General features: G+C 37.8%; 1 protein-coding gene across 1 annotated transcript in view; it reads right to left on the bottom strand.

Moving 5' to 3' along the window:
* The window catches only part of LOC141463374 (uncharacterized), a 35,588-nt gene extending 16,369 nt beyond the window's left edge, over window positions 1–19,219 (bottom strand). The window contains exons 1-18 of the mRNA XM_074145729.1: window positions 19,063–19,219; window positions 17,701–18,269; window positions 16,055–16,075; window positions 14,529–14,588; window positions 13,226–13,279; window positions 12,879–12,923; window positions 12,017–12,043; window positions 11,680–11,724; window positions 10,503–10,547; window positions 9,818–9,871; window positions 8,482–8,550; window positions 7,733–7,801; window positions 5,720–5,788; window positions 3,513–3,581; window positions 3,013–3,081; window positions 2,854–2,922; window positions 1,640–1,708; window positions 346–417 (exon numbers count right to left, since the gene is read on the bottom strand). Coding sequence (XP_074001830.1) covers window positions 346–417; window positions 1,640–1,708; window positions 2,854–2,922; window positions 3,013–3,081; window positions 3,513–3,581; window positions 5,720–5,788; window positions 7,733–7,801; window positions 8,482–8,550; window positions 9,818–9,871; window positions 10,503–10,547; window positions 11,680–11,724; window positions 12,017–12,043; window positions 12,879–12,923; window positions 13,226–13,279; window positions 14,529–14,588; window positions 16,055–16,075; window positions 17,701–18,269; window positions 19,063–19,219 — 1,632 coding nt within the window. The remainder of the gene's footprint in view (window positions 1–345; window positions 418–1,639; window positions 1,709–2,853; window positions 2,923–3,012; window positions 3,082–3,512; window positions 3,582–5,719; window positions 5,789–7,732; window positions 7,802–8,481; window positions 8,551–9,817; window positions 9,872–10,502; window positions 10,548–11,679; window positions 11,725–12,016; window positions 12,044–12,878; window positions 12,924–13,225; window positions 13,280–14,528; window positions 14,589–16,054; window positions 16,076–17,700; window positions 18,270–19,062) is intronic.
* Window positions 19,220–24,540: the final 5,321 nt, after the last annotated feature.

Below are 24,540 nucleotides of genomic sequence, written 5' to 3'. Positions count from 1 at the left end.
AATATATGGGGTTTTTGATTCTAGGAAAATACCATGATCGAGAGGCTACAAAAGTTTGCCTGTAGCCATTTTAGTGGTTTCCCTTTTGAGTTGCAGGTCATTTGGTGGATTAAAAAGAGCCAACAAATGTAAACAAGATAAGACAACCCCCCCAACTAAAAAAAAAAGTTTTCCCTAAAAAAGTATGTTTGAAAGATCTTTTTTTCAGTGAAAAATGTGCTACTTTTCCCCTTGAAACGTTCCGCTTGAGTGTCCATGAACACTTTCTGTTCTAGGTTTCAGCACAGAGAGAACAGTAGGAAAGCTCGGAGGGAAGCAGGTAGACTGCAGAGAGAGATAACCAACCTTTTGTCCAGGGGCTCCATCTTCTCCTGGGAGACCAGGCAGACCTGCGAGTCCTGAAGGGCCTGGCTCACCCTGACATCAATAAAAAGTAAGTCCTTCTATTAAATGCAGACTTGGTGTACTATTCTTTCTCTGAATCAAGGAAATCTATTTTTAAAAGTTTACTAAACTGTATATATATTTAGAGCAAACAGTTTTGCATATGAACCCAAATCTTGCAGTTTTTTTATAAAGACAACTCTCATGTATCTGGAACTATCCTACCGTATGATTGTTTGAACTGTGCATTTTACCTATGCAATTAATATTATTAGCTATTAACGCTCCAACTTATTCTTAAAAAATATGCCATAATTTCATTAAGTGGCAGCATTTAAAGTAAGCATCAGATAGGGCTGACTGTGACATGATGATTGACATCTTGCTGGTGAATATCAGTGCAAATCTATTAATGGCGGTGGAATTGTCATCAGTCCAGGTTCAAGAGCCTGACCTGGTTTTAGATGAAATGAGATCACCTGAGGTCAAATGGATTCACTCAGCATTACCATATTTTGTGAATTTAAAAAAAGAAATTGGACAGTTTCTTGCCTTTTTCAACTGCTGTCTCCAATCCCTAACAAGCCAGAGCAAAACCAGGACAGCTCCATGCCTTTCTACTCATCAAAAACCAACTTTTTCATCTATTCCCATATTTTATGTTAATCTGGCTGTTAATGACATAGGGACTGGTTAGTATCTTGGTCCCTTTAGCACTGAGATAATCTGGTTACAGCTTCCATTCCTCTAAGCAAGTGTGCTTTCTGTCTAGTAGCACAGCTTGTTTTTTGTATGAAGGTATGAGGGTGTAGCTGCCGCTCTGTTTACATCCTATCTTGTGTAAAAAGGGAAGGACCAGTGCAATAACCACTTTTCAGTGCTTTTTTTTCACCAGTTCTGGCTACAGCTTAGCTTACACTGGGGACTGCAAGTTCTCGCAACTGTTTAATGTTCTGGATGGTTTTCTGGACAGAGCTGTAGATGACCTGTATGCAACACTGACTTGAGCATGGGCTGGGCATATGGAAATTTTCAGTCACAATAAATCTTACTACTTTTGTACAGTACTGGTGTATTTGAAATGTTCCCATTTCTAGAGGTTATTGAAAGTCTGTGTTAAAAATTGTAATGACTAAGAACCTAAATTTTATTTCTAAACCTATTTTTGAGTGCCTACAGAGAGGATACTCAGTAAACACAAATTTCAAATCCAAATAAATAGATAAATTAAATTATTCCTCTATTAACAATGTACCTTAGAACCAGGTTCTCCAATACCTCTTTCTCCTGGCACTCCAGTCTCTCCTGGCAATCCTTGTTCACCCTTAAATAGAAATTATTTTTTGACAGCAATATCATGGGAAAATATAAAATCATATTCTTGGTTGCTTATATTTAAAGAAAGATTAGTGTGATATTGTCTTTAGTATGATGTATTAAACCCTTAGTCACAAAGATCTGGGATCTGCAGCTGTCACCAAAAAGTTGTGTGTGGAAATGATTAATGCTGTAAATCTATAATTATATTTCCCTGTAAATGTTTCCTGCCAAAGTAGCTTATATTTCAGGAGCCTATCTGACACCCACAGACAATTCACCCTTCTCTTTCTTTTTACCAGTAGTAAAGCACATCCCTGCACAATCACTTAAAATGTAAGAGGTGATCTCTGATGCTGCAAAATACTTTACCTGGCATGGACCTTGACCCACTTACACCCCTAGTTCTTTTATACTACCCTTTAATAGATTCAGAACTTTATCACCTCTTTCAGAAAATCAATTTAAATCTCCATTCCAAACACTTCAAGTGTGATGCGTTTCATTAACAGTTTTGTATTTTGTGAATCAGTCAAGGCAAAATTATTCAGACAGTTTTCCTTCAGGAAAGGTAGTCTTCATTATACCTTGGATGATTCTTAACTGCTAGATACAGTAAATACACAAAGTCAGGTGAGACAACAGGCAGCAGAATTAACAAGGAAGGCAGCCAATCTGTAGGGTAGGAATGTATTTTTCTGGAATGGAAAGAGTACAGTTAGAGTAAAACAGGATATTGAAATTTTGGTGGTGTTCTGTATTAAGTGCAACTACTTTTTGGAATTGCTGTGCTGCACCTGCACCTGTGACGATGAAATGGCAAGTTCAAGGCAGACAACCCTTTCTATGGAAGTGTATCAGACAAAGTGCAGTTCACTGTCTGATACGTAGTACCTCAAAGGTTCTATGGTGAGCCAAGCCAAAACCTAAATAGATAGCTATGGCATTGGTTTATCAAGGCGTTTTGTGGAGTAGGATCTGCTGTACAAACTAATAATATTAATAAAGAAAATAATTTCCTGGAGCTGTGTCAATACTTAGATTGGTGTTCAGCACTTTAACAAGCAGAAGGATAGAGACAGACCATTTCTTAATCAGGAAACATAACAGTAAAAAGAGCACAGTAGCTTTTACTTCAGAAAATTCCCTAACCTTTGGTCCAGGTAGTCCCTGTCCTGGTAGCCCTCTAGAGCCGGGTGGTCCTTTTGGGCCCTCCACTCCCTGAAAAGATTAGTTAAGTAATTAATAAAAATAAAATACTCTCTGTTACTACACATTTAAGTGTGGGATGAGGGGGAAGTGAAAATGCACCTTCTCTCCTTGAATTCCAATTCCAGGTAATCCAATTAGCCCAGGTAAACCAGGAGAACCGAATTCACCCTGGCAAAGAAAGTAAAATTGCTTAGTTGTGTAAAGATACAGAAACTATCTGGGGCAGCTCTCGTGCTAGTATGTGTTGACTTACCCTCTCCTGAAGTCAGTGAAGCTGGGGGTCTGACCTTTTGTCTTTCATATATGTATTTATTCTCTGCTGGTTCAATGGCAAACAACTGCTAGTCTCTTTTTCCCTTTCTAAACCTTAACTTTCCCACAGAATTAGATGCTTTTTGTAACATTTCCTATTTTAATATGAAGAGATGTTAAAATAGGTTGGGAGACTTTATTGGGCATAAATCTTTCTACAAAATACCTGATTATCCAGGGCTTAGTGTGGGTTCCTTGCCTCATTACACCTTTTGTAGTGAGTATCAACCTTGTATTATGTAGATTTATTGGCACTTTGTTAATCCCCTGGTGTATTTACTGCTCACCTTTTCACCTTTAATGCTGATGCCTGGAAGTCCACGAGGGCCTTTTGGTCCGTCAAAACCACGGTCTCCCTACATGAAAAAGTAATATGTTGTTAACTGTGGAAACATGCAGCTGTTCTCTCTAAAGTAAGTAGAGACACTGTTTGCTCTGTCATCATGAAAACCAAAATGAGAAGAACCAGAAGGTAGCTCCTGGATCTGTTTTCCAGGATACCAAAGAGGTCTTTTCAAATGAGCTTGCTCACAATTTGAAACTGCTGATGAAGGAGCTGAACAAGCTTCTTTTTATCTTTCTGCCCACTTCAATTGCTTAAGGTCCTGTTGTGCTTCCCTTCAAATCAATAGCAAAACCACAATTAATTTAATGAATGAGACTAACTGAAAGCTGAATTCTGCATATTTGTTTCATGGGTTAATCTCATCTCACTTAAGTGTGCCAATGAGGATCTGGCTCTCACTAAGAATTTTGCCAGAATAAATACCAGGCCAAACTGTATTGTTGTAGAAGTCTATTTGTAAATGTCATTGTCTTTCTAAATATTTATTTACAAAACAGGGATCTTGGGGAAAATGCAGGTTACTATTAAGGACAGAAATATTGTGCTTTCTTGTTCTTCTGTTAAAACATGTGGAGACAGATCGTTAGCTTGTGTAAATTGTCACAGAATCACCCAAGGCAATGAAGTTACGCCGCAGACAGGTCTTTTCTCTCCCTCGTAACGAATTCCATCACTTTAACTTTGACTGAAAAACATTATGGGGATTTCTGTTTAAAATAACATACTTTACTCCTGATGCTTTAGGAACACCTGCCTTCATTTTCCTTTTTACTGAACTGTGAGCTTGTAGTAAAAATGTTCTGAGGAAAGCAACTGTGAAATTTGCTTCAGATTAGCAAATCACCTGTTTAAAATGTGTTTAAAACCAGAGAGCTGACATACTTGGCAGCCATAAATAGGATTAGAGATATGAATAGACTCTGTTGATACATGCTTAGCTCCAGGTCAGACTTGGCAGTAAAAAGTAGTAAATTTTTTATAGAATCAAGGGTTCCAATAAAGCTGGCATAATTCCATTTTGATTATTTTATTCTGCCTGTCTTAATTCCTCAATAGTTTTGGTTACATTACACATTCTTCTGTAGTTGTTCCCACTGTGCATTAGTGCTGTGCTTTCCTTATTAGTTGTAGTGTTTCTTCCCACACAAATTGGTATTTCAGTGTCAATGGAGTGTTTTCTAAATGCATTTTCTTCAAATTGCTTTTTTGTTTGTTTTCATGCATGAGATCTGCTAAGGAAATACAAGCCATCAACAATGACGTTAGATAATTTATATAATTCATCATAAAATATATACTGGATGTCTGAAGATACTATGTTGCTAGCAGCAGTCAAATTTAAACCTCCCTGACTACAGCCTTGTGCTAAGCAAAAATCCTAACATTTTTAGTAAAGGAACAGTTGGGGCCTGCACCTGTGAAACAATTTTGTATTGTTTTCCCCAAATTGCCTTGGTGCATGCATAAAAATGAGTGAACCATTTAGTTATTTATTTAGCTCATGTACAAGCTGTGTCACTTTGTTACAGTAACCAAAGGTCAAATGACAACTTGGTCTGGGACTTGGTTTGCAGCGGGCAGCAAAAGGAGCTTGCAGTGGGTCTAGTGAGTCCATCCGTGCAGGTGCAACTACTGCTGTCATTACTTCCACTGGATCTGAAAATTAGTAACAGCAGCTTCCTTTTCCCACAAACTGAATTCAGATTTCTGCTAAAATGTATAAGCTAATGGCTGAGGTATTTAAGAAGCTTAGAAGCCTCTCTTCAGTGACAGCAAAGATCTCTATATATAAAGATTTAGAAAAAAGCAACAACAAAAGGCTACATTTTTCATCTAGGAATCACTTACAATATTTAAAGTTAGATGCTTGAGGCTGGTTTAAATTATATCTGGAATTCTTTCCAGGCTTAGATCCCACAAATCAAGGTGGATTAAATATCAGCTTTACAGGCCCCAAAGGTTAGCTGTACCAAGAAGTCACGTTTGGACCAACTGAATTCTATGAAAATATATTGGGTTAATTGATGTTGAATGTTATTATTAATTTACAAGCTACTTTTTCAGATTCCCATGTCTGCTATGGACTTGTTTTGGCCTGCACTCATTTAATGGTGCTACTCAGGTCTTAAAACCTTTCAGCTGCTTTACCTTTGCTCCTGGAAGCCCTTCTCCTGGTGAACCTCTTTCTCCTTGAACACCTTGTGGTCCTTGAGGCCCCTGTTAACACAAGTTTAAAATGGCCTAGAATATGTATTAATCACTCAAATCAACAGCAGCATGTTCTATGTCATTGTTGGTTTTAAACATGTCTTTAATTGTTGGTGTAGTTATAACCTGTTAAAAATAATACAGTAATATGATATTCACAGTGAATAAATGATGAGTATTCTGGCCTGCAGCAATAACAAGGCAGGCAGTTTCACTTTTCTTGTTACTTATGAATCACATGTTATGTGGCTAAAATTCCTGTTCCTTATACTTTTGAAATCTTCACTCCCTAAACTTTAGTTTGGTTTACAAATTGTTACTAATACTTATTAATGTATCAATATAATCATGAGAGACAGGGAGAACCAGATTAAAGATCATACAGAGTAATACTGAAGAAGAAGGAGCTGTAGAGAGATTTGACTGTAATTGGTGAAGGGAATAACAGCATGCCCTTCTCTTTTTGAAAGCAGATCTGATAGGAGCACAAGGGGCAAGTAAGACAACTAAAACCTTTCACTAAATGCAAGTTCAAAACCTGTGCATATTGAGCCTGCTTTACAGTGTTTTCCCGCATCTTTTTTTTTTTTTCCTCAGATGTATTCCTTGAGATTACACAATCACAGAATGCTGGTGGATGTAGCGGTGAGTAGCCTAAATATGCTTCTGCTTCTTCTGCATAGAGCTTTAGAATAATGCCTAGTTCATAGGTAAAGACAATTACACTGCGTTCAGCCATAAAAAGAAAACTCTTTTGAAGCAAATATGCTTTAAAGTAAACTTAAAAAACACCTTTAGTATATTTTTTTAAATCAGAATCTCTTGTTATACCAGTACGGCTGTTGTGGGTAACAAAGATGTACATCACAGGCACCTCTTCCCCCACAAAGTGGCTTTTTTCTCAGTGCTGTTATTGAAGAGACTCAGGAAGCATTACTGACCCACTTTGACTGACTGTTACCCCTGGCCTTATTAGTAATGCTCTTTTCTTTGGGCTCTTCAATAAGAACTCACTCCTCTCCAGTAGTGTATTTTCAGGCAGGTTTGAGATGAGTCAGTTCAGTTACCAAACCATCTTCCTGTTTTTTGTGGGAGCACCTCTTTTTTTTGCAAATGATTATTGCAATGATTATTGCAAATCTTTCCTTGTCAACGGGGAAAAGCTACTTGTGAAAAAACTGCACAGAATTTCCCTCATAGTTGCACTAGGGGTCTTTCATCCAGGTGATGAGAAATGAATTTGAGTCTGCTGTATTGTAAATAGCTCAGTAAAAGGTGCAGTATGACACTTTGAAAAAAAGCAACTATAAAATTGGCATACTGATTTTCTGAATTACCACAAAGAGGTTGAGTTTATGGCTATCAGGAGGAGGAAGGGAAGGAAAAGAAGGAAGAGACTTCTGTGCCAAACCTACTATAAATTCTGAAAGTCAGATTTTTTTTGTGTTTCTCCCTCTGTTATCTCCAGTAAAGGCAATGCTAGTCAAATTGTTGCCTGGGACCACTTAGGCAATCTGAATGTCTTCACTGAGGTTGTTTAGGTATGACTGTTTTTAATGTTACAGTGGTTGAAAGGGAGTCTCTCCCTCAAAGCCATGCTGATGTTGATGTTCTAATGGCACTGAAAAGCAGTCAACTTCAAAGTTACCACATCTGGATTTGAATCGATCAGGGGACAGATTTATTTAAATATTTGTGTGGTTTTGCATAAGGTGTTATTTTTTCATAGCTGTTTTGGTGATTAAGATAATTAGAAAAGTTAAGGAATTGGAAACATTTCCAGTTTATTGGGGGAAATGAAAGTCAGACAATGTCGTATGTATGAGAGTGAGAACTAGTGGAAGAAAGAAAGGTGGTATCATTTAACACGCATATATCCCTTTTAACAGGGAAGCACTGAGAATTTTTCCTTTCTGTCCTGCTTTCCTCTTACCAAATGAAAAATAGACATACCGTAAGTCCTGGCTCACCAACTCCGGGTGGGCCAACAGGGCCTGGTCTTCCTGTCAAGCCGGTGTCACCCTTCAAACAAAGATGTATTTTGAAAATGCCTGATTTAGGTATTTGTATGTGTGCAGCATATAGCAACTCATCAGACATTCTGTGCTTGAAATACTTGATGTAGGAGAATACAGGAATGGTAGAGAAAATCTGAGTGTCCTCAGAGTCAAACAGCATGCAAGGCCCAACAGAGATTGAACTGGTGCAGTTTCATAGCATTAGGGGACAGCCTCAGTTCTGCATTTGAGAGAAGGCAGAATCTAAATGGTTAGTTATTCTCATCATATGCCTGATACATTATGTATCGCTTATTTCCTTTTCCAAGAAGTCAATATTTCTATCATAGTGTTTCTGTTTTCTTTATGCCAGTCATCCAAAGCAACAAGCCTGTTTTTCACAGGATAATTTTTGTTTTAGACTATATATGCATTTTCACTCAGCCATACACTACTTGGATTGAGTTATGACAAGCGTAAGAACTACTGTTAAAAAATCCTTTAAAGTACATACTTAAAATGTACTTTTTTTTTTTTTTTTCGAAACAGTTTTGATCAACGTACAAAATACCTTTCCAGTACTATAAAAGCAGCATTTCGGGGCTGGAAGTTTCTCATGTACCAGCAAGTATATTATCTCAGCTGTCTCAGTCTTTGTTCTTATCCTATAATTTATGTAATATAGAAGATGAGAGATGCTTGTACCTTTGGGCCTGGCAGTCCTATTCCAGTCTCTCCAGGCAAACCAGGTGGCCCAGGGAGACCCCTTTCACCCTTTTCAAAGAATGAAAAAAGAAACAATTCTGCTTATAAATTGGTGTCTAGGGAAATCAGTTTAACTCAGTTTGTAACTTCATTTTTTGTATATCCTGAATTTCAGCCCATTGGAACTGTCTTACACAGTACTTCATCTGTTCACCCTTTTGTTGCTTCAGAATTTCCTTTATTAAGAGTGTTGGTATTTCCTGTACTAAGTCATCCCAGATTAAGCAAAAGGAAAAATGTTTTGTTTCATGTAGCATATGAGAGTTTTGACACCCAACTGCTCTATGCCTCACTGTTGTCTAGCAGGTGCTCTAAATATGGTACAATATGGTAAAAAAGGAGATATCAAGAGAGACATCAAAATGTCCTTTATAAACTTATTTTCAAGTTTTTCTCCACAACAATATGCATTTCAGTAGCTGAAAAAACCATTAGCCTTGGCTGAATTACTCAGTTTAAGGGTTTTTTGAGAAGCAAAGTGTAACTGTGGTCTCTCTTAATGAAGTTAAAACAGTTCTCATAATTGTCTCTAATAGCCGGTGATATTTGAATCTTCCATTAAACCACTATGATAAAGAAATCTAGTCATCACAGAACCACAGAATGAAATAATCTCCATTGGTACACCTGGAATTTACAGAGAAATAAACCCAGCAAAACTTAAGGATTTAATAAATGTAAATCATACATTTTTCAAACAAACAAACCAAAAATATATTATGTTTACAGAGGAGAGTGGATCTTGCAGTGAAGCACTGGGTGATTGGCCCACTTGCAGAGGGCCCATTGCAAGACTGCGGCCTGAACTGTGCTCATCCTTGTGACTTTCAGATAACTTCAGCTGAGCATCAGTAAACAGTGGGACTACTCATTCTGAACTATAGAATTCTTCTTGAGAATTACATTTTCAAGAGAAGATTTCTTTTGAGATCCCAAACAGAATTCCTGCTTGGCACTTAGGAAAAAGAAATAGTTTTAAATGAAAACTGAAGAAAAGCATTGCAACACTGCTGCTAAGTAATATTCTGTGATGCTGCTATATTTTAACTGTGAGAAAAGACTGGAGTGTGATTTTGACCTGAATCCAATACAAAGAGTAAATTAAGATCTTAGGAACCCTGTAGAATACAAAGAGTATATGATTTACTAGCAATGTCACATTAAACTGCATCCCCTACAAGAAGGGTATGGTGTATAAGGATAAAAGCATTATTGTTGTGAGGCTGTATTAATACCTTTTAACATTAAGAAAGAGAAGAAATAGTGCAGTTCTTGCCTTTGATCCTTGCAGGCCTTCAGGCCCTTGATCTCCAGATTGTCCTTGTGGACCCTATTAAAACAGGAGTGGTTTTAATGAGATTTTTCAAGCTTTCAGAACAATGGTAGCTTGAAAAACAATGTCTGATTTGCTATAGTCTGCAAGAAAATATGTTACAAACATTCTAGAATGCAAGTTTTGCTTTCCGATGCATACATGTACAACTCAGTTGGAGCTGGGTCTGGTAATTGGAGGAGAGAATTTGGCTCTCCCTTTATTTGAGTACAATTAAAGGTAATCTATAGTCCAGATTTACTGAAACATCTATGATGTTTCTTCCTAAGCTTCTTCACCTTCAGTTCAAGAATACTGGGATGAAAAGAGACTAAAGTGTTTCCATGTACTTCTGTGAGATAATAAAATAGTTAAGACACTGAATGGAAAATAAGTGATTTTGGTTTTTATGGAACTGTATTTGCTGTGATCTTTGAGACTGAATGAATTATAATGATGATTTATTTGTCTAGACTGCTCCTCCAAATTCTCATTAATTTTGCTGTTTAAGAAGATAGATTTTGGATGCCTTGAACTCAGTGACTCAAAGTTTCCATGACGGTTGTGGTATATTATTTCAGAGTTTTGAATGCCAGAGAACAAGGTATTGTTGTTTTTGTAATTTTTTCTTTTTTTTTTTTTCTTTTACCTGTAGCCCTCTTGTTCCTCTGGGGCCTACTGGACCTTCAGGACCCTGAAAGGCAAGTGAAAAAAAGGCTACTTTTATGTGTATTTAGATTTGGTCAAAAACACTTTTAGATAACTTTTTACTAAGGTATGTTATTTAGATATCTTTACATTAAAATAAAAAATAAAGAGAAGTTCAACAGCCAGCAAGTATCAGAATACAGAGTAAGAATGAACAGAGTTAATTATTAAGGACCTGGATTAAGTAATCCAGATTAAACTCTGTTTGTTTCATTTAAATTATTCACAGCAATTCTATACCAACTCTTGAAGGCTGGCGTTAGAAACAGAATCACAGAATCACATGGGGTTGGAAGGGACCTCCAGAGATCATCTAGTCCAACCCCCCTGCCAAAGCAGGTCCACCTAGAGCAGGTTGCACAGGAACATGTCCAGGTGGGTTTTGAATGTCTCCAGAGAAGGAGACTCCACCACCTCCCTGGGCAGCCTATTCCAGGGCTCTGCCACCCTCAAGGGAAAGAAGTTCCTCATCATTTTTAGGTGGAACTTCTTATATTCAAGTTTGTGGCCATTTCCTCTTGTCCTATCCCTGGGCACCACTGAAAAAAGACCAGCCCTGTCTTCTTGACACCCACCCTTTAAGTATTTATAAGCATTGATCAGATCCCCCCTCAGCCTTCTCTTCTCTAGACTGAAAAGACCCAAGTCCCTCAGTCTGTCCTCGTAAGGGAGGTGCTCCAGGCCCCTAATCATCTTTGTAGCCCTCTGCTGTACCCTCTGCAGCAGTTGCCTGTACTTCTTGAACTGGGGAGCCCAGAACTGGACACAGTACTTCAGATTCCTCCAATAAACCTTGATTTCATATTCACCTCTCATTCCCTTTGATTGCTACTTCAAGCCTTCTGTCTCTGTTGAAGTCAAGTGGAATTTTTCCACTGTAGTAAACAGGCTTAGGCTTGGGTCTCAAGAGGAATCGGATGAGAAAAAACTGAAAAAGTTACTGCAAATGCTATCCTTGCTCACTTCATTTTTTAAAACTGTCAGTTGTTAATTTCTCTCACCCTTGGAATTAATACTTGTCTTAAATCTATCACCATGGTTATTATTCAGGGAATTGTTCAGTTTTTCTGTATTTTAACTTTGTTTCCTGAAAGCCTAACAACTTTGTGACTACTTACTCTGTCTCCTTTTATCCCTGGGATTCCACATTCACCTCTTTCACCCTAGAAAGGAACAGGAGTAAATATTTATGAGGTATATTGAACGTATCATCCTTTTTCTTTGGGTGTTTTAGTTGAAAACCTAAAGGTTATTCTATTCATTACATAAAATAGCAATTGTGCTGTTAAGTTCATTGAGGAAGGGATGCATCTTCTATTAGAGCTTGTGCAGCAGCTGGCTAGATGATGTTCTTGTTCATTACTAGTATTTATAAAAAATATGGCACTATACATAATAAATAATGATAACATCAAATATCTATATGTAAGCAGAAGTTGTGACTAAAATTAGTACCTTCTCTCCTTTATATCCAGATTTCCCCTGGGAAAATAAAAAAACAAAGCAGGTTGTGAGGATAAATAACCCAAATGTAAGAATGTGCATATTCACGGTTAACAATCTACTCTCTCTAGAAAAGCAGCATTTCAGTTTATAATGAACAACTAGGTAGAAAAGGTGATCTCTGATAAACATGGCAATATGTCTCTAAATACAGCACCTACTGGTCACGATAGATGCTGTTGTATGTATGAACAAATCTTACGAAAGTGTCATTTTAGACTGGGACTTTGATGAAGTAAAAGTAGATCAGCTAGAGTTCATATTTCCATCTTAGTGAGAAACATGCTAAAATAAGAAAGCCAGAAAAAAGTCACTAATTAAAAAGGATGTACTGAATAAATAAGAAAATATAAAGTAGAGTGATTTATATGTGAATGAATTCAAAGTTAAGCACTAAGAGGCTGGTCCTACAGTTGCATCCTGTATGTATTTCACTCAGCTTTTTCATTGCCATTACACACTGGATCCTTTATTTGCTAAATGAAAAATTTACCCTGACTCATAAAGATGCAGGCAGAGTGTCAATTTCTGTAACGGTCTTAGATTATCATATCAGAGCTTTTCACACTTTTTTGGAGGGACTATGTGTTATTAGAGAGTATTTTCTAGATCACTCATAGGAAGGAATTATTCCCTTTCTTTAAGCAATGATAATGTTTTCAGTTCTTGGACTGCTAATGAATCATTAGCTGGTAAACAAGAATCGAAATTTGCTATTATAATTAAAAAAAAAAAAAAAAAGTGGTAAAATGGTGTTTTGCCTTGAAGGAACGTTGCTCACTGGAGAAGAAGGGGAAAAAAAGTCTTTTTTTACCTCTATTCCATCTCGTCCTGGGATTCCATTAAGACCTGGCTCCCCCTATGAATAATCCAACATCAAGACCAGCAAAATCAGGATAAGATAGTATTGTCCCGATTATCTGAGTAGATATCTCAATGCAATATAGGAAGCATACCAGTTCTTTCATTTTGTACTCTGATGTTTTTATACGTTAGATGTAAGATTTTAATATGTAAAGAATCTTGGTCTTTACTACAGCAAAAGGGAGTAGATGAAGTTTAAGAAATTCACAGGTGGAAAGTACATGGGTACTATTAGAATAGTCTTTCCATATTAATGAAGTACCAAATCTGTCTCCTAAATCTGAAAAATCACTTCACCTTTGCTCCTTTCAGGCCTGGAGCTCCATCATCCCCAGTGCGACCCTTTTTACCCTGAAAACACAAAATAAAATTCTTTTATGTTAGCCAAATAATTTTATTTTACAAAATATACACTTTTGTGTTTTGTTTTGGTTTTTAGTTGTTTGTTTTTTTGTTTTTTTTTTTTTAATATTTACGATATTTGCCTCCTATAGATTTATTTTTTAAAATTGCATTTACTGTAACCTTGAAATTAAATTTTTGGGAGCAGCAGGACCAACTCAATAGGCAGCTATTTTTCTCTTTGTCTTTGTTGTAAACAAAGACCTGTTGAGGCCTCCTCTGAAGAAGAGAGGTGATCAGATGTTTTCATAGCTACCCAGCTTGCCAAGTGGTTGTTTTGTCTTCTTTTGAACCCTTTGTGGTGTATGCTTTTGTTTTAAGAGGTACTTGGAGTCTCCAGGTAAAGACATTGAATAACAACCAAAACAAAACTACTGTTTGCATGAGAGACTACATTTTCAATTAAAGTGTGCTGTACTGTGCAGGAGAAAGCTGGTGTGTATTTCCGTTTATATATGTACAGGATGTTCAGGTCAAAAGGATGAGAATGGGCAGATCTCTACAGTTCTGTTTCAAACTCTGACACTGACACTTCACTGTGAGCAAGGACCATAAGGTACTCTGATGCTTTAGTTCAACGTTAGGGTTATAGTATCAGACCATTCAACTCCCAGAGTTCTTTTTGAAACATAAACCCTGCAGTCACCAGGGTTTAGATCACCAAACCTTGTATGAAGCAATCCCCGAGATTTGCTTAGGGCTTCTAGTTGTAGGACTATTCTGAAAGAAGTTCAGTCTATTTTACCCTCTTTATGAGTCTGTTCTCTCAATTGTTTGTAATGCTTCAGCTGTTTGCTCTCTCTCTTGCTTTCAGAGAGCTTTTCAGATATTAATGTTTGATTTTTAGCCTAGTGAGATTCACTTGGTCTGGTTGTCCGATCGTAACAGGTGAATTATTGTTCCACACAGGAAAGTTGCTCCTTCCTGCCTTTTAAACTGCTGTGGGTAAAAGCAGAGCCTCACCACATAAGTGTTCTTTTTTCAGAGGGAGTGTCTCATGGCATTCTCAGGTCTCTCTGTGCGTTTCCCACTAGTGTGACATTTCCATGCAACGTAGCTATGGAGGACTAGGTATTGAACCTTAAAATTTTGTTGTCTCAGGATTTGGGTTCAAATAATTTCCTAAAGAAATTCCAACAACAAAACAAATCTTGATTTGTACTGTGTATCAGTTTTTTGAGAAATGGCAGCTACTTACAGCAGGGCCGGGAAGGCCTCTTTCCCCCTTCTCACAGTTACATGTGGCAACCTGGGGACACTTTGAATGAAAATAGTCCATATCAGCACATTTTAATAGAAGAGATGGAAAACACATGAACATTGCTTTTAATTTACTGTATGACTAGTCTGAGTACACCAGTAGTGACCAGAAGCCAGTTATATTTACATGTTTTACAGAAATCTTTTAACTGTCAGTTTACCACTCATCAGGAATGTGGCCTCCTACACAACATCCAAACATCTGTGTAATTCCTACTGCTGAAATTTCAATTATCTCAATAATGGCTTTACCTCCAAACTCTTCACAAAGTCAGTTTATTGGTATGCTGTGTCTATGACTAAATTTGTTTTGATTACTAGTCACTGTAGAGATAGCCAAGACAATGAGGTAAGAAAACATCTTACATCCTTTTTCCACTTTACTCGACTATATGTAGGACAGATCATAGTTTAGCTCTAGCTTGATCTATAAGCAAAACATGTTATGGATGTATACTTTTATCTGTTTAATGCAATTAATTGTAATAGTTTTTAATTTTTCTTTTTCTTCTGTCATCTCTACCATCATGTGTCTCAGTAGACATCATAATGGTATGTAGTTGTGTGATTTTTAGAATCTATTTGAGACCATTACATAATACAGAATTATTACAGATACTGGATTTATTTTTAGAGGAGGAATAGGGAATGTTGGTTTTTTTTTTGGTTTTATTATTTATTAAACTTCCACTCAGCTTGGAGATGTCTAGAAGTGAAAGGTTTAAATATCATTCTTATCTGGATATTCCAATTAGTAACAATATGTTTTCTGAAGGTAATGTTGAATGCCTTACTACTTCAGGATTTATTTTGACAGAGAAAAATCAACATGCCAGTGGAAAGGAGTGAAAAATAAAGTGCTTCAATTTTGGCAAACACTCAAAATATTTAGCAATTATCTAATTTTATTTAGCAATTTAAATTTTATTTTATTTAATTTAGCAATTTCCTTGAGCTGCTCATCAGAACAGTCTTTGCCTGAGATAACTGTACCTTAAGTAGGAATAACATCTTTAAAAGGAAAGCTAACTTTATTCCCCTCAAAATGGCAGCCAGACCTACCAGTGCCTGCAGTCAGGGTGACACAGTGTGGATAAACTGCAAAAGTGCAATGGTGGAGTTTTGTTTGAGTTCCTTCCCTTTTTTAAACTCTATTGCATAGAAAGAGCATTAAGGGGTAGAAGTGTACCACTGTGTGTCGTGTTTTCTTATCCACTGAGTCTGTTGGATGATGTACTAACCTGAATACTCACACATTGCTCTTTTTCAATTTTGAAAATAAGGAAAGTAAATGACATTAGGATAGCAAACTAAAGATCTGTCCTGCAAATATAAATGTATGTTTTACTTGAAGGCAATCCCATTAGACTCAATATTTAACTAACTTCCTGAGCTGTCAGTTTTCTTGAATTATGTTTCCATATAATTGTAAATGTCTATATTAAGCAGTATTTCTGTACTTACCTCTTTCTCAGACAGATCTTTCTGTAAAGACAGATATTCAAAACAACATTTAAATCATAATCCAGCTCTACAGGAAGAACATTGAAAAATGTTAAAATAATTTGCTTCAGCAGCTAGTTAATTAAATTATGTAATTAACATTAACTAACATTAGTTAAACTTGAATTTCTGAGAAACATTCTAGCAATCTCTCTATTCTAAAAAATCATTTAAATAATTTCAATTCCTATTATAGATTGTTGACTGCACAAATCACCGACTCTCCTTGTCCAGACATAATTTGCTAAAATTACAATGGTAAACAGACCTAAACCAACAGTTAGCTATATGGGAATATGGGTATGTGAGAACAATGCAGCCAGAAACTACACTGTTTCCAAAGTGCTGAATAGCAGCAGCTCTCTAGTAGGAGTGAATGCTACATACCCTACACTTGAGAAAGTCAGCAGCTCTTCTATGCATGCTGTTAGGTGCACACAAAATGAGAACAATAACTCCTTAGAAAAGATTTGACTTCCACAGTGATCACATGAAGTTATCATTGTCAAATTAGCTCTGTTATTTTTTAGATCTCTATAGCTGAAACACCCACATACAATGCATTCCCCACACTTTTCACAACTGATGTAGTCTCTTGAGAGGACATAAATGTGTTGATGAGCAGCAATGCAATACATCTCTCTAAAATTCACATGTATGCAAATATAATTATGCCAAAGCCATTGTTTAAACTAAACAGCAGCCGTGTTCTGAAAAGAAGGCACCTAAGGGTGGCTGCCTGTTTGGAATAGTAAAATAAAGTGTGTTTAGTCACTTGAGAGGTGATATGCAGGGAAACCAATGCAGAGTGCCAGACTGTAGAAGTGAAGGACAGACAGACAGGAAGGCCAGGTTAGTACATGCTATAGGCCTGTATGAGATCATTTAGATGCCAGTTTCACTGAAGAAGTCTCCTGGTTGTTACTCATATTTCTATTTTATATCTCTGTGCATGCTTAGATCAGGACTTCACCTACAGCTTGTGTCATCAGATCGATAGGCTAGAGGATGGCTCTATTCTCCACACTTGGCAGGGAATGTTTTTTATAAATTGAGTTCACATACAGAAAAGAGGTACCCAGGCAAAACTTCAAGCGCATTTTACAGATTTCCTCTTGATTATACGGTAGGTTTTTCATGGAAATTTAAAGATGTCTATGGCCAAGTTCGGATTTTATCTAAATTGACATATCTCCATTAACGTCTACAAATTTGTTTTCAGTTCTGCAAGAGCTGCATCTTTTTTGATACAAGAGGCAATGTCACATTCCTACTTGCTACAGAACAAAGCACTAGGATGTCAAAAATTGGTTGGTTTTTTAAGAAAGGAGGTTTAAAATACCTTTCTTAGGAGGAAAAATAACTTCACAACGGGTCTCTCTAAGTCTAGTTCAGTTTCCAACTTCAAATATTTTGGCTGGCAATATCTGAATGGTGGGGAGAGAAAGGAAACCTGTACTTTGGCACAGTGGTCTTATTAATAAGCGGGTCACTTTAACATGTAAAAAGTACAGGTTTCTTCAATAGCATGTGTTTCAAAATTTTGGAAATAAGACCATTTTTTACATATATTCCTATAACTATTTCAAATTCTTTCTCATACATACCAGTTCTTTGAGAACCTTCTCCACAGTTTCTTTCTCCTGAAGGTTGAAAACAAACCTGGATGCTGGGACGCTGGCCAGGAGCCGGAGCTTGGCAGCATTGCTAACCTCCTCAGCCACTCTGGTCATTCCCATTGTGAAAAATACAATTCCCTGGTGTTTAGCATCAGCTGTAGCCGCAAAAATATCTGGGTTTCTTGGATGGTCCACTCCATCGGTGAAGAGCACAGCTACTTTCACGCTACCTGGAGTCCCTTCGCTCATGTAGAGTTGTGTGAGGTTAGTTATAGCATAAGTTGTGTAGGTGCCATGACCTATGTAGGTGATGGGAGCAATGCGGGATTTGAACGCTTCAGGACCTTTCCAGTCATGGAAAGTTTGCTCTATGAAAACAGTGCTGCTGTACTGAAGTAAGGCCATCCTCCAGCTAAGGGTACGTCCAGAATTAAGCTGCAGACTTTTCATTCTGTCTGCTGTTTCCAGTACAAATTTTTTCTGCTGTTCATGATTATAGTCCTTAGCACTTTCGGAGCTGTCCAGTAAAAAAGCAATTTCCAGAATGCAGTCTTTATCTAGAATAAATAGGTAGGTGGGTGAGTGAAGCGATTTCATACTAAATCTCATTCTACCCTTAACCCTTACATGTGTTTTAGGCTTCAAAAGTAGGAGTGCAATTATGGAAATATTGGAAAACATCTGTGATCACAAGTGTGAGACTCTCATGAAGATAGAGCATATAGAGGCTGAGGAATTTGCTCCGGAACAGATGCCCCAAGGAATAAGAAACTGAAGGTGAGGTGATGTAATGTAGTATGAAATGAGGAATGTTGTTGTGGTTTTATACATTCATTCTGTCCTCTTGCCCGGTATTTCACTGTGTATCTTACCAGAATGAGGACTGGGAAGGTGGAAGTTATCTACAGGAAAATGAATCTCACTGAATAAGACACTGGAATGTGACTTGACAGAGCTAGATTTTGTCCCTGGTACTGACACACACATCCAGTGACATAAAAGTTTCAAAATCAGGATCTGCAGACTATTTGTTTTCTCACCTACTGATGATATTACTTCCATAAAAATACAGTTATGTGGACTGTTATTCCTGTAGTGACAGTAACAGGCTATCAGCCATATCATAAAAAACTCCAGAAGTAATCTCCTTTACTGAAATCCACAAAAGGGGAAAGAAAAAAATGGAGTAAAAAGATTAAAGTGCAAAAGGCATGTGAAAATGTAGGATGAAGCAAGCCTGGCTGATTGTAAGCAATATCTTAGAGGACAAGTTAGCCATGTAGTCCAGTATCCAAATAAATGAATCAGGGAAAAAAATCCCCACGCTTATTTTAAAATTACAATATTTACCTTGATCACTTGGGCTGGGGTATTTTTCTACAGTATTTGACAGACTGTGTTTAGGTTTTGGTCTTCTCAATCCATATCTTTTTTCTTCCCTGAGATTTTCTGCTAAAAACTCATGGTGTTCAAGTATCCACAAAAGCCACCAGAATCTGAAGAACATCGTTGGTTTGGTTTCTGTTTCCTAAACAACACAAATAATAGTACAGAAGTACAAGGACAATAAAACATTTTTCAGTTTTGTTTCAACAGATTGCTTAGCAGGTTGTATTTTAAAATATAGTCCCTGAAAATGAGCCAATTTTTTTTTTTTTTTGTAAGGTCTTCTCCAAAATATGTAATAAATAATAAACAGAGACACACTGGAGTGATTTTCAAGCATACTGCATACAGTTCTAGCACATGGCAAACTGGAGACAGACATTTTACAAACATACTTCAGTTGTCTCTCACTGCCTGGTAATGTTTGTACAGCCGGCACTTCTCAGAAACCTTAACCTTGGCTGTACCCATGTGGATGCAGTGTGAATTCCAAGTGTAATTCACAGGGGTGTTTTTTTTAAACCTGCTTTTTCCAGAGCTGGCATAGAGAGGAAGTACAGAAGCAGACCCGAGTTTTTTCCCTATTCTCTTTATTCAAGAACTGAGGGTCATGCATACTTCTCCTTGCTGTCCCAGCCCCCCTGTCCTCTGCAGTCCCACAGAGGAACAGCCATGGCCTGATGGTGCTGTCCAGGCATGAATGTACCTGCTGTGCAACCCTGGGGACACGAAGGCCCAAAGTGCTGAGCTAGAGGCTCGACAGCTACGTATTGATAAGACTTTTTCCTTCTGCAGGGACTGGAGCTGTTTGTCCTGGGCTCACAGGCACCCCCAGAGCTCACAGGCTGCACAGGGACTGACAAATGAGTCCTGACCCGCTTCAGTTTTGTTGTCATCTCCCTGCAAGCTCTCCCCAGGTGGGCACCGTGCATAGCAAAAGGGCAGCTCAGTGGCAAGAATGAACCGTTCAGGACTGAGCATCTCACAGAAGTCCCTAACACAGCCATGTCTGTGGGGTTTCTCACCTCCTGCTAGTTTAGGGCAGGAATTCTGGTGTCCAGACACAGAGAGGACAGGGGCTCCTTACCTTGATGGTCCTAAGCAAAAGCTCTGCGGAGATGCAGGATGCTGCCCTGGGCTTGCTGTCAGCTGAGTTGTCCTCCCTGTGCTGGATGCTCTGTGAAGAAAGGAAGGAGAATTGGGCTGCGAGCTCCTGTAAGAATCGGTGTCATGTGTCAGGAGGGGCCAGCAGACAGAGGCAAGGGGAAATGGGAAGAACAGCAATCCTGGCTCCCCCTTCTCGGCACCCACCCATTCCTCTCCTCCTCCCCCCAGGCTATGCATATGCATGCGAGGTTTAGTCCCCCACAGTCATTTCTGCACATAAATCCTCATCTATGCTTGCACATGTATGGAATAGGACTGTTCTCACCCCAACACTCTTCCCTACACATGAGACCAGTTGTGTTCACTCTCTTCTCCAATCACTACCACACACGTTTCACCCCCATACTTCTGCACATCTGTTGTGCTTTGGCAAGGCAGCTTTTGGTACTGGGCATCATACTTTCAACATCATCATAGCAGTCCATGTCTGTAGGACCCCTTTGAGACATAAATGAATCTCCTTATAATGAGGAATTCCTATTACTGCTATAGTAGAAAGGTATTTACTGGCACATGGACTGGGCCAACTGAAATTTCAGTTGCTGGTGAGATTGCCCAGCGTGAGGAGGTCAAAAAAGACAGACCAGTCTGAAGTCATACAGTTTCTCCAGACTTGTCTGTCACACCTACCCTTTCAAAAACTGTAATAGAGAACAAGCACCGACACATAATATCATGCCCTCAAAACCTAAACAAGGTGGCTATGGATCCTGAAGGCTATCTCTTTTACCAGTGATTGCAGCTTGTCACCGAATTCTTCAAATATCCTCAGAAAGCTTTTGCATTACAAACAAACATATTAAAGTAGCTCTTTTCCACAGAAATATATACTTTTTTTTCCTGTGGGCCCATCATTTTCCACCTACATGCACACAAAGAGGACCCAATGCTAACTGCTGTCCTCCTTTCCAGCTTAAGTGTCCACCAGCTCAGTCCCCTTATGATAGTCAGAGCCAAGGAAGCTGAGGGGACTGTGGGGAAGGATGCAACTTTGGCTCCAAATTAAATACGTGTGAGGGACTGGTAGGACAACGTAGCTGGATGCTGAAGCCATTTGCTATGATTCAAACCCTGTTCTCTATTTTCCGTCTTTACCAGTAATTAGTGCTAAATTGGTGAATTAGGATGGCTGAAGTGTAACTCTGTGTATGGTATGGCTGCTTATCCTTACCTAAGCTGAAACTAACTCAGCTACAGCTATTTGTGCTACAGTTACAGCTAACAAAGAATCTTCTTTCAAGGTTGGAAAGAATTTATGTTGATTTCTCTTCAGCCACTTTTCTTTTTCTATGCTACACTGACATATTTAGATTTTGATTAAGGCAAGGAATGAGAAGGCAATTTTTTGCCCTTTAGGGAATACAAATAATGTGGTGTTTAACTGAAATAGATATAATAAATCTCACATAGCCCCTAAATCTTGCTGAGAAAAAATCTAATTCTAACAAGAAAAAGCATGTTAACTATGGTCGGGATTGTGTGCCTCCCATAAGCAAAACATTGTCATTCTTTCATTTTCACTGCTAATTCCTACCTTAAAACATAGCTGGCAAATAATTTCTTAATTAAGTAACTATTCTGCTTGTACATTTAGTAACAAGTTCTTGGCTTCAGGATATTTCCTTTTATTAATGAATTATGTTTACCCTCAGGACAAATTTCTCTTCTTTTTTTGCCAGGTGCAACTTTAAAAGCTTAGTGGGGCCTCCACATTTTTATAGCTCTTTGAGTGGGATGCATGGTATTATTCTGTCCAGAATTCCAGGTATGTGACATACCATACAGTACACTTCTAGACTTGCTGTCTTCTGAAGTTGTGTTCTTCTCAATACCCACACAGTTCTTATGGTGACAGTTTATGAAAACCTAAACGATACCAATATAAAATATGTATGCATTGATGCATCTGAGATAAATCTTAAAAATAAAAATTAACAACAAGCTTTCTTGCCTCATTTACTACAAACTTTACCAAGTGCTTATTTAACATTTTAATGTCATTATGATGTATATATTCTTTTAATAGAGTAAATGTCTTAGAAGCTACTATTAGGAATAATTATGCTGTCATTTAAATGTTAGAAATTCACTGCTACAATTCAATTAAATTTTATTCTTTTTAAGAAATGAAAATGTTTCATGTTTTATTAAGGAATCTAGACATTGGATGCTTCAGCACACAATTAATTACATTTCTATTCGCCTACTATTTAAACATATCTAAGTATCTTTGGTGTCCCTGGGAGATGACACTACAGACTTCCATACTTAGTTGACTAAGTTGGGCCCAGCTACCCCAGCTCACATATGCTTCCAACTTGAGACTAGTTGGCATTAAGATTGGTAATCTTTTCAGGATTTAATTAATAATTAACATTTAATTAACAAAGATTGTAATTAATGTAAAGGCTATGTTACTATTTCACCAACTGAAGCTGAGGTCACAAATATTGCTGCATATCCAGATCTGGATTTTTTCCATCACTGTTTGAAACCCAAGAGTTCTCAGCTGTCTGATCTCAGTATTTCAATCTGAGAAATTAGGCTTAACATTTTTTCCAAAGAATAAAGGGGTCTATGAGAACTATTTCAAACCACAGCTAAATAGACTATGCTCAAAGAAAATTCCTCATCATTTTAGAACCGTGAGGAGAGATACGCTCTTCCTGCAAGTGAATGTATTTGAGCACTATGAAGATGGGAAACCAAAGTGATATTACACCCCTCTCTCACTGCTGTTACCATTGCATAGCTGGAGACAGCTTCAGAGCTACATGAGGTTGCAAGGCCGTTTTGAAGGGACACTGAATAAAGAATTGGTGCTTAGAGATGCCAGTTGGTATGGTGTAGCATGACCTCTTGTGTCAGCAGCAGCCCTCACCATCGCTTCCCAATGGACAGAAGTAGTAGCAAGCCTGACTCTTTAAAACTTCCTTCCTGGTGCTGTCTTCTTCATCTGTCCCTCTCCTCTGTCTGTGGATGTCCCTCTTACAGCCTGGTCTGGCTCAACTGTGACCACTTGGTTAGCAAAATTCAGTACATTATTGAGAAGCCTTGAGTAATTTCTGTTAAGATGGATTAACTAATGTCTTCTAGCATGGTATCTTGTCACTAGAATGTGACAGAGCCCTGACTAGTCCTTCTTCAGCTGTCCAACAAGCCTGCGACAGGACTGGAGATGGAGTAATCAGGAGCCAGCATAGCTGGCAAAATACCATCTGAATATTTCTGTATGCTAAAGGAATACTCAGCCACCAGGGAGGCCAGTTTTTGGGAGCAGCCTGAAGCAGACAGAACATGCTTCCAATTTTCCTCTGCTCTGATGGTAATTTTTTTTGTCCCAAAGAGCTTGACATGATGCTTCTGAAATGCATTTCCATTTTTTTTGCCATCTTAATGGGAATAATGCACATATCTTGTCTGCGGTGAACTGTTAAAAATACGCACATTTCACACAATCTTCTAGTGTTTCATGGCCTCAAGATAGCCTTGACCATTTAACCTGACTGCATCATGCTGTAATGGTATTTCAAGAGTATTTATTTCATTATACTGTATGTGCCAGTACATGACCAAAATGCCCAGAAGAAACAAAAACCTACCTGACTTGAACTCGTAAAATAATGAAAGCACACCATTGACAATATTTTGAATACTGATATTAAAGAGCAATGTTATAAAGAATGTGGTTCACAGTCCCATAAGTTGTATCACATGTGTGAATTTTAGGAAAAACAGTTAAAAAGTTCAAATACTCAAAGAAATCAAACATGAAAATTTAAAAATTAAAACCTTTACTGAAGATTGTATCTGAAGAAAGATAAAATAGAAACGTGTATTTTACTTTTTGAATGCAAAATGTGTTTTAGTGGTTTTGACAGCTCAGGATTCAGGCTGAATAGTCAGCTGAGTATGGTAAATCTTGACAAACTGACTTCTGTTTGCAAACTGTTGTGACTGCACAACAGTTTTAAAATTAAAAAAAGAATTTAATTTTTTTTTTTAATGTGGACCTATACTCTGTGACAAAACCTGATTGTTCTGTATGAAACATGATTTTTTAATGGCACAGCCTTACAAAAACCTGTAATGAAATCTTGGTGTACGCGAAGGTAGTGGCAGAACTATTGATTCCAGCAAGGCCAGGATTTTGTCTTTGCTTTTTGGTACAAATCTTGAGCATGTAGTCTGAAAAAGCTGATCAAAACAAATCAGCTTTATTGTGTTTTCATCTAAACTCACTGTCACGGAAAATGCTGTAAGCAAGGTCTTTGA

The sequence above is a fragment of the Numenius arquata genome, chromosome 3 (genome assembly GCF_964106895.1).
Source record: "Numenius arquata chromosome 3, bNumArq3.hap1.1, whole genome shotgun sequence".
Taxonomy (NCBI): domain Eukaryota; kingdom Metazoa; phylum Chordata; class Aves; order Charadriiformes; family Scolopacidae; genus Numenius; species Numenius arquata.
Note: the sequence above shows the minus strand (reverse complement) of the source record. Positions and strands in the feature narration are given on the sequence as shown.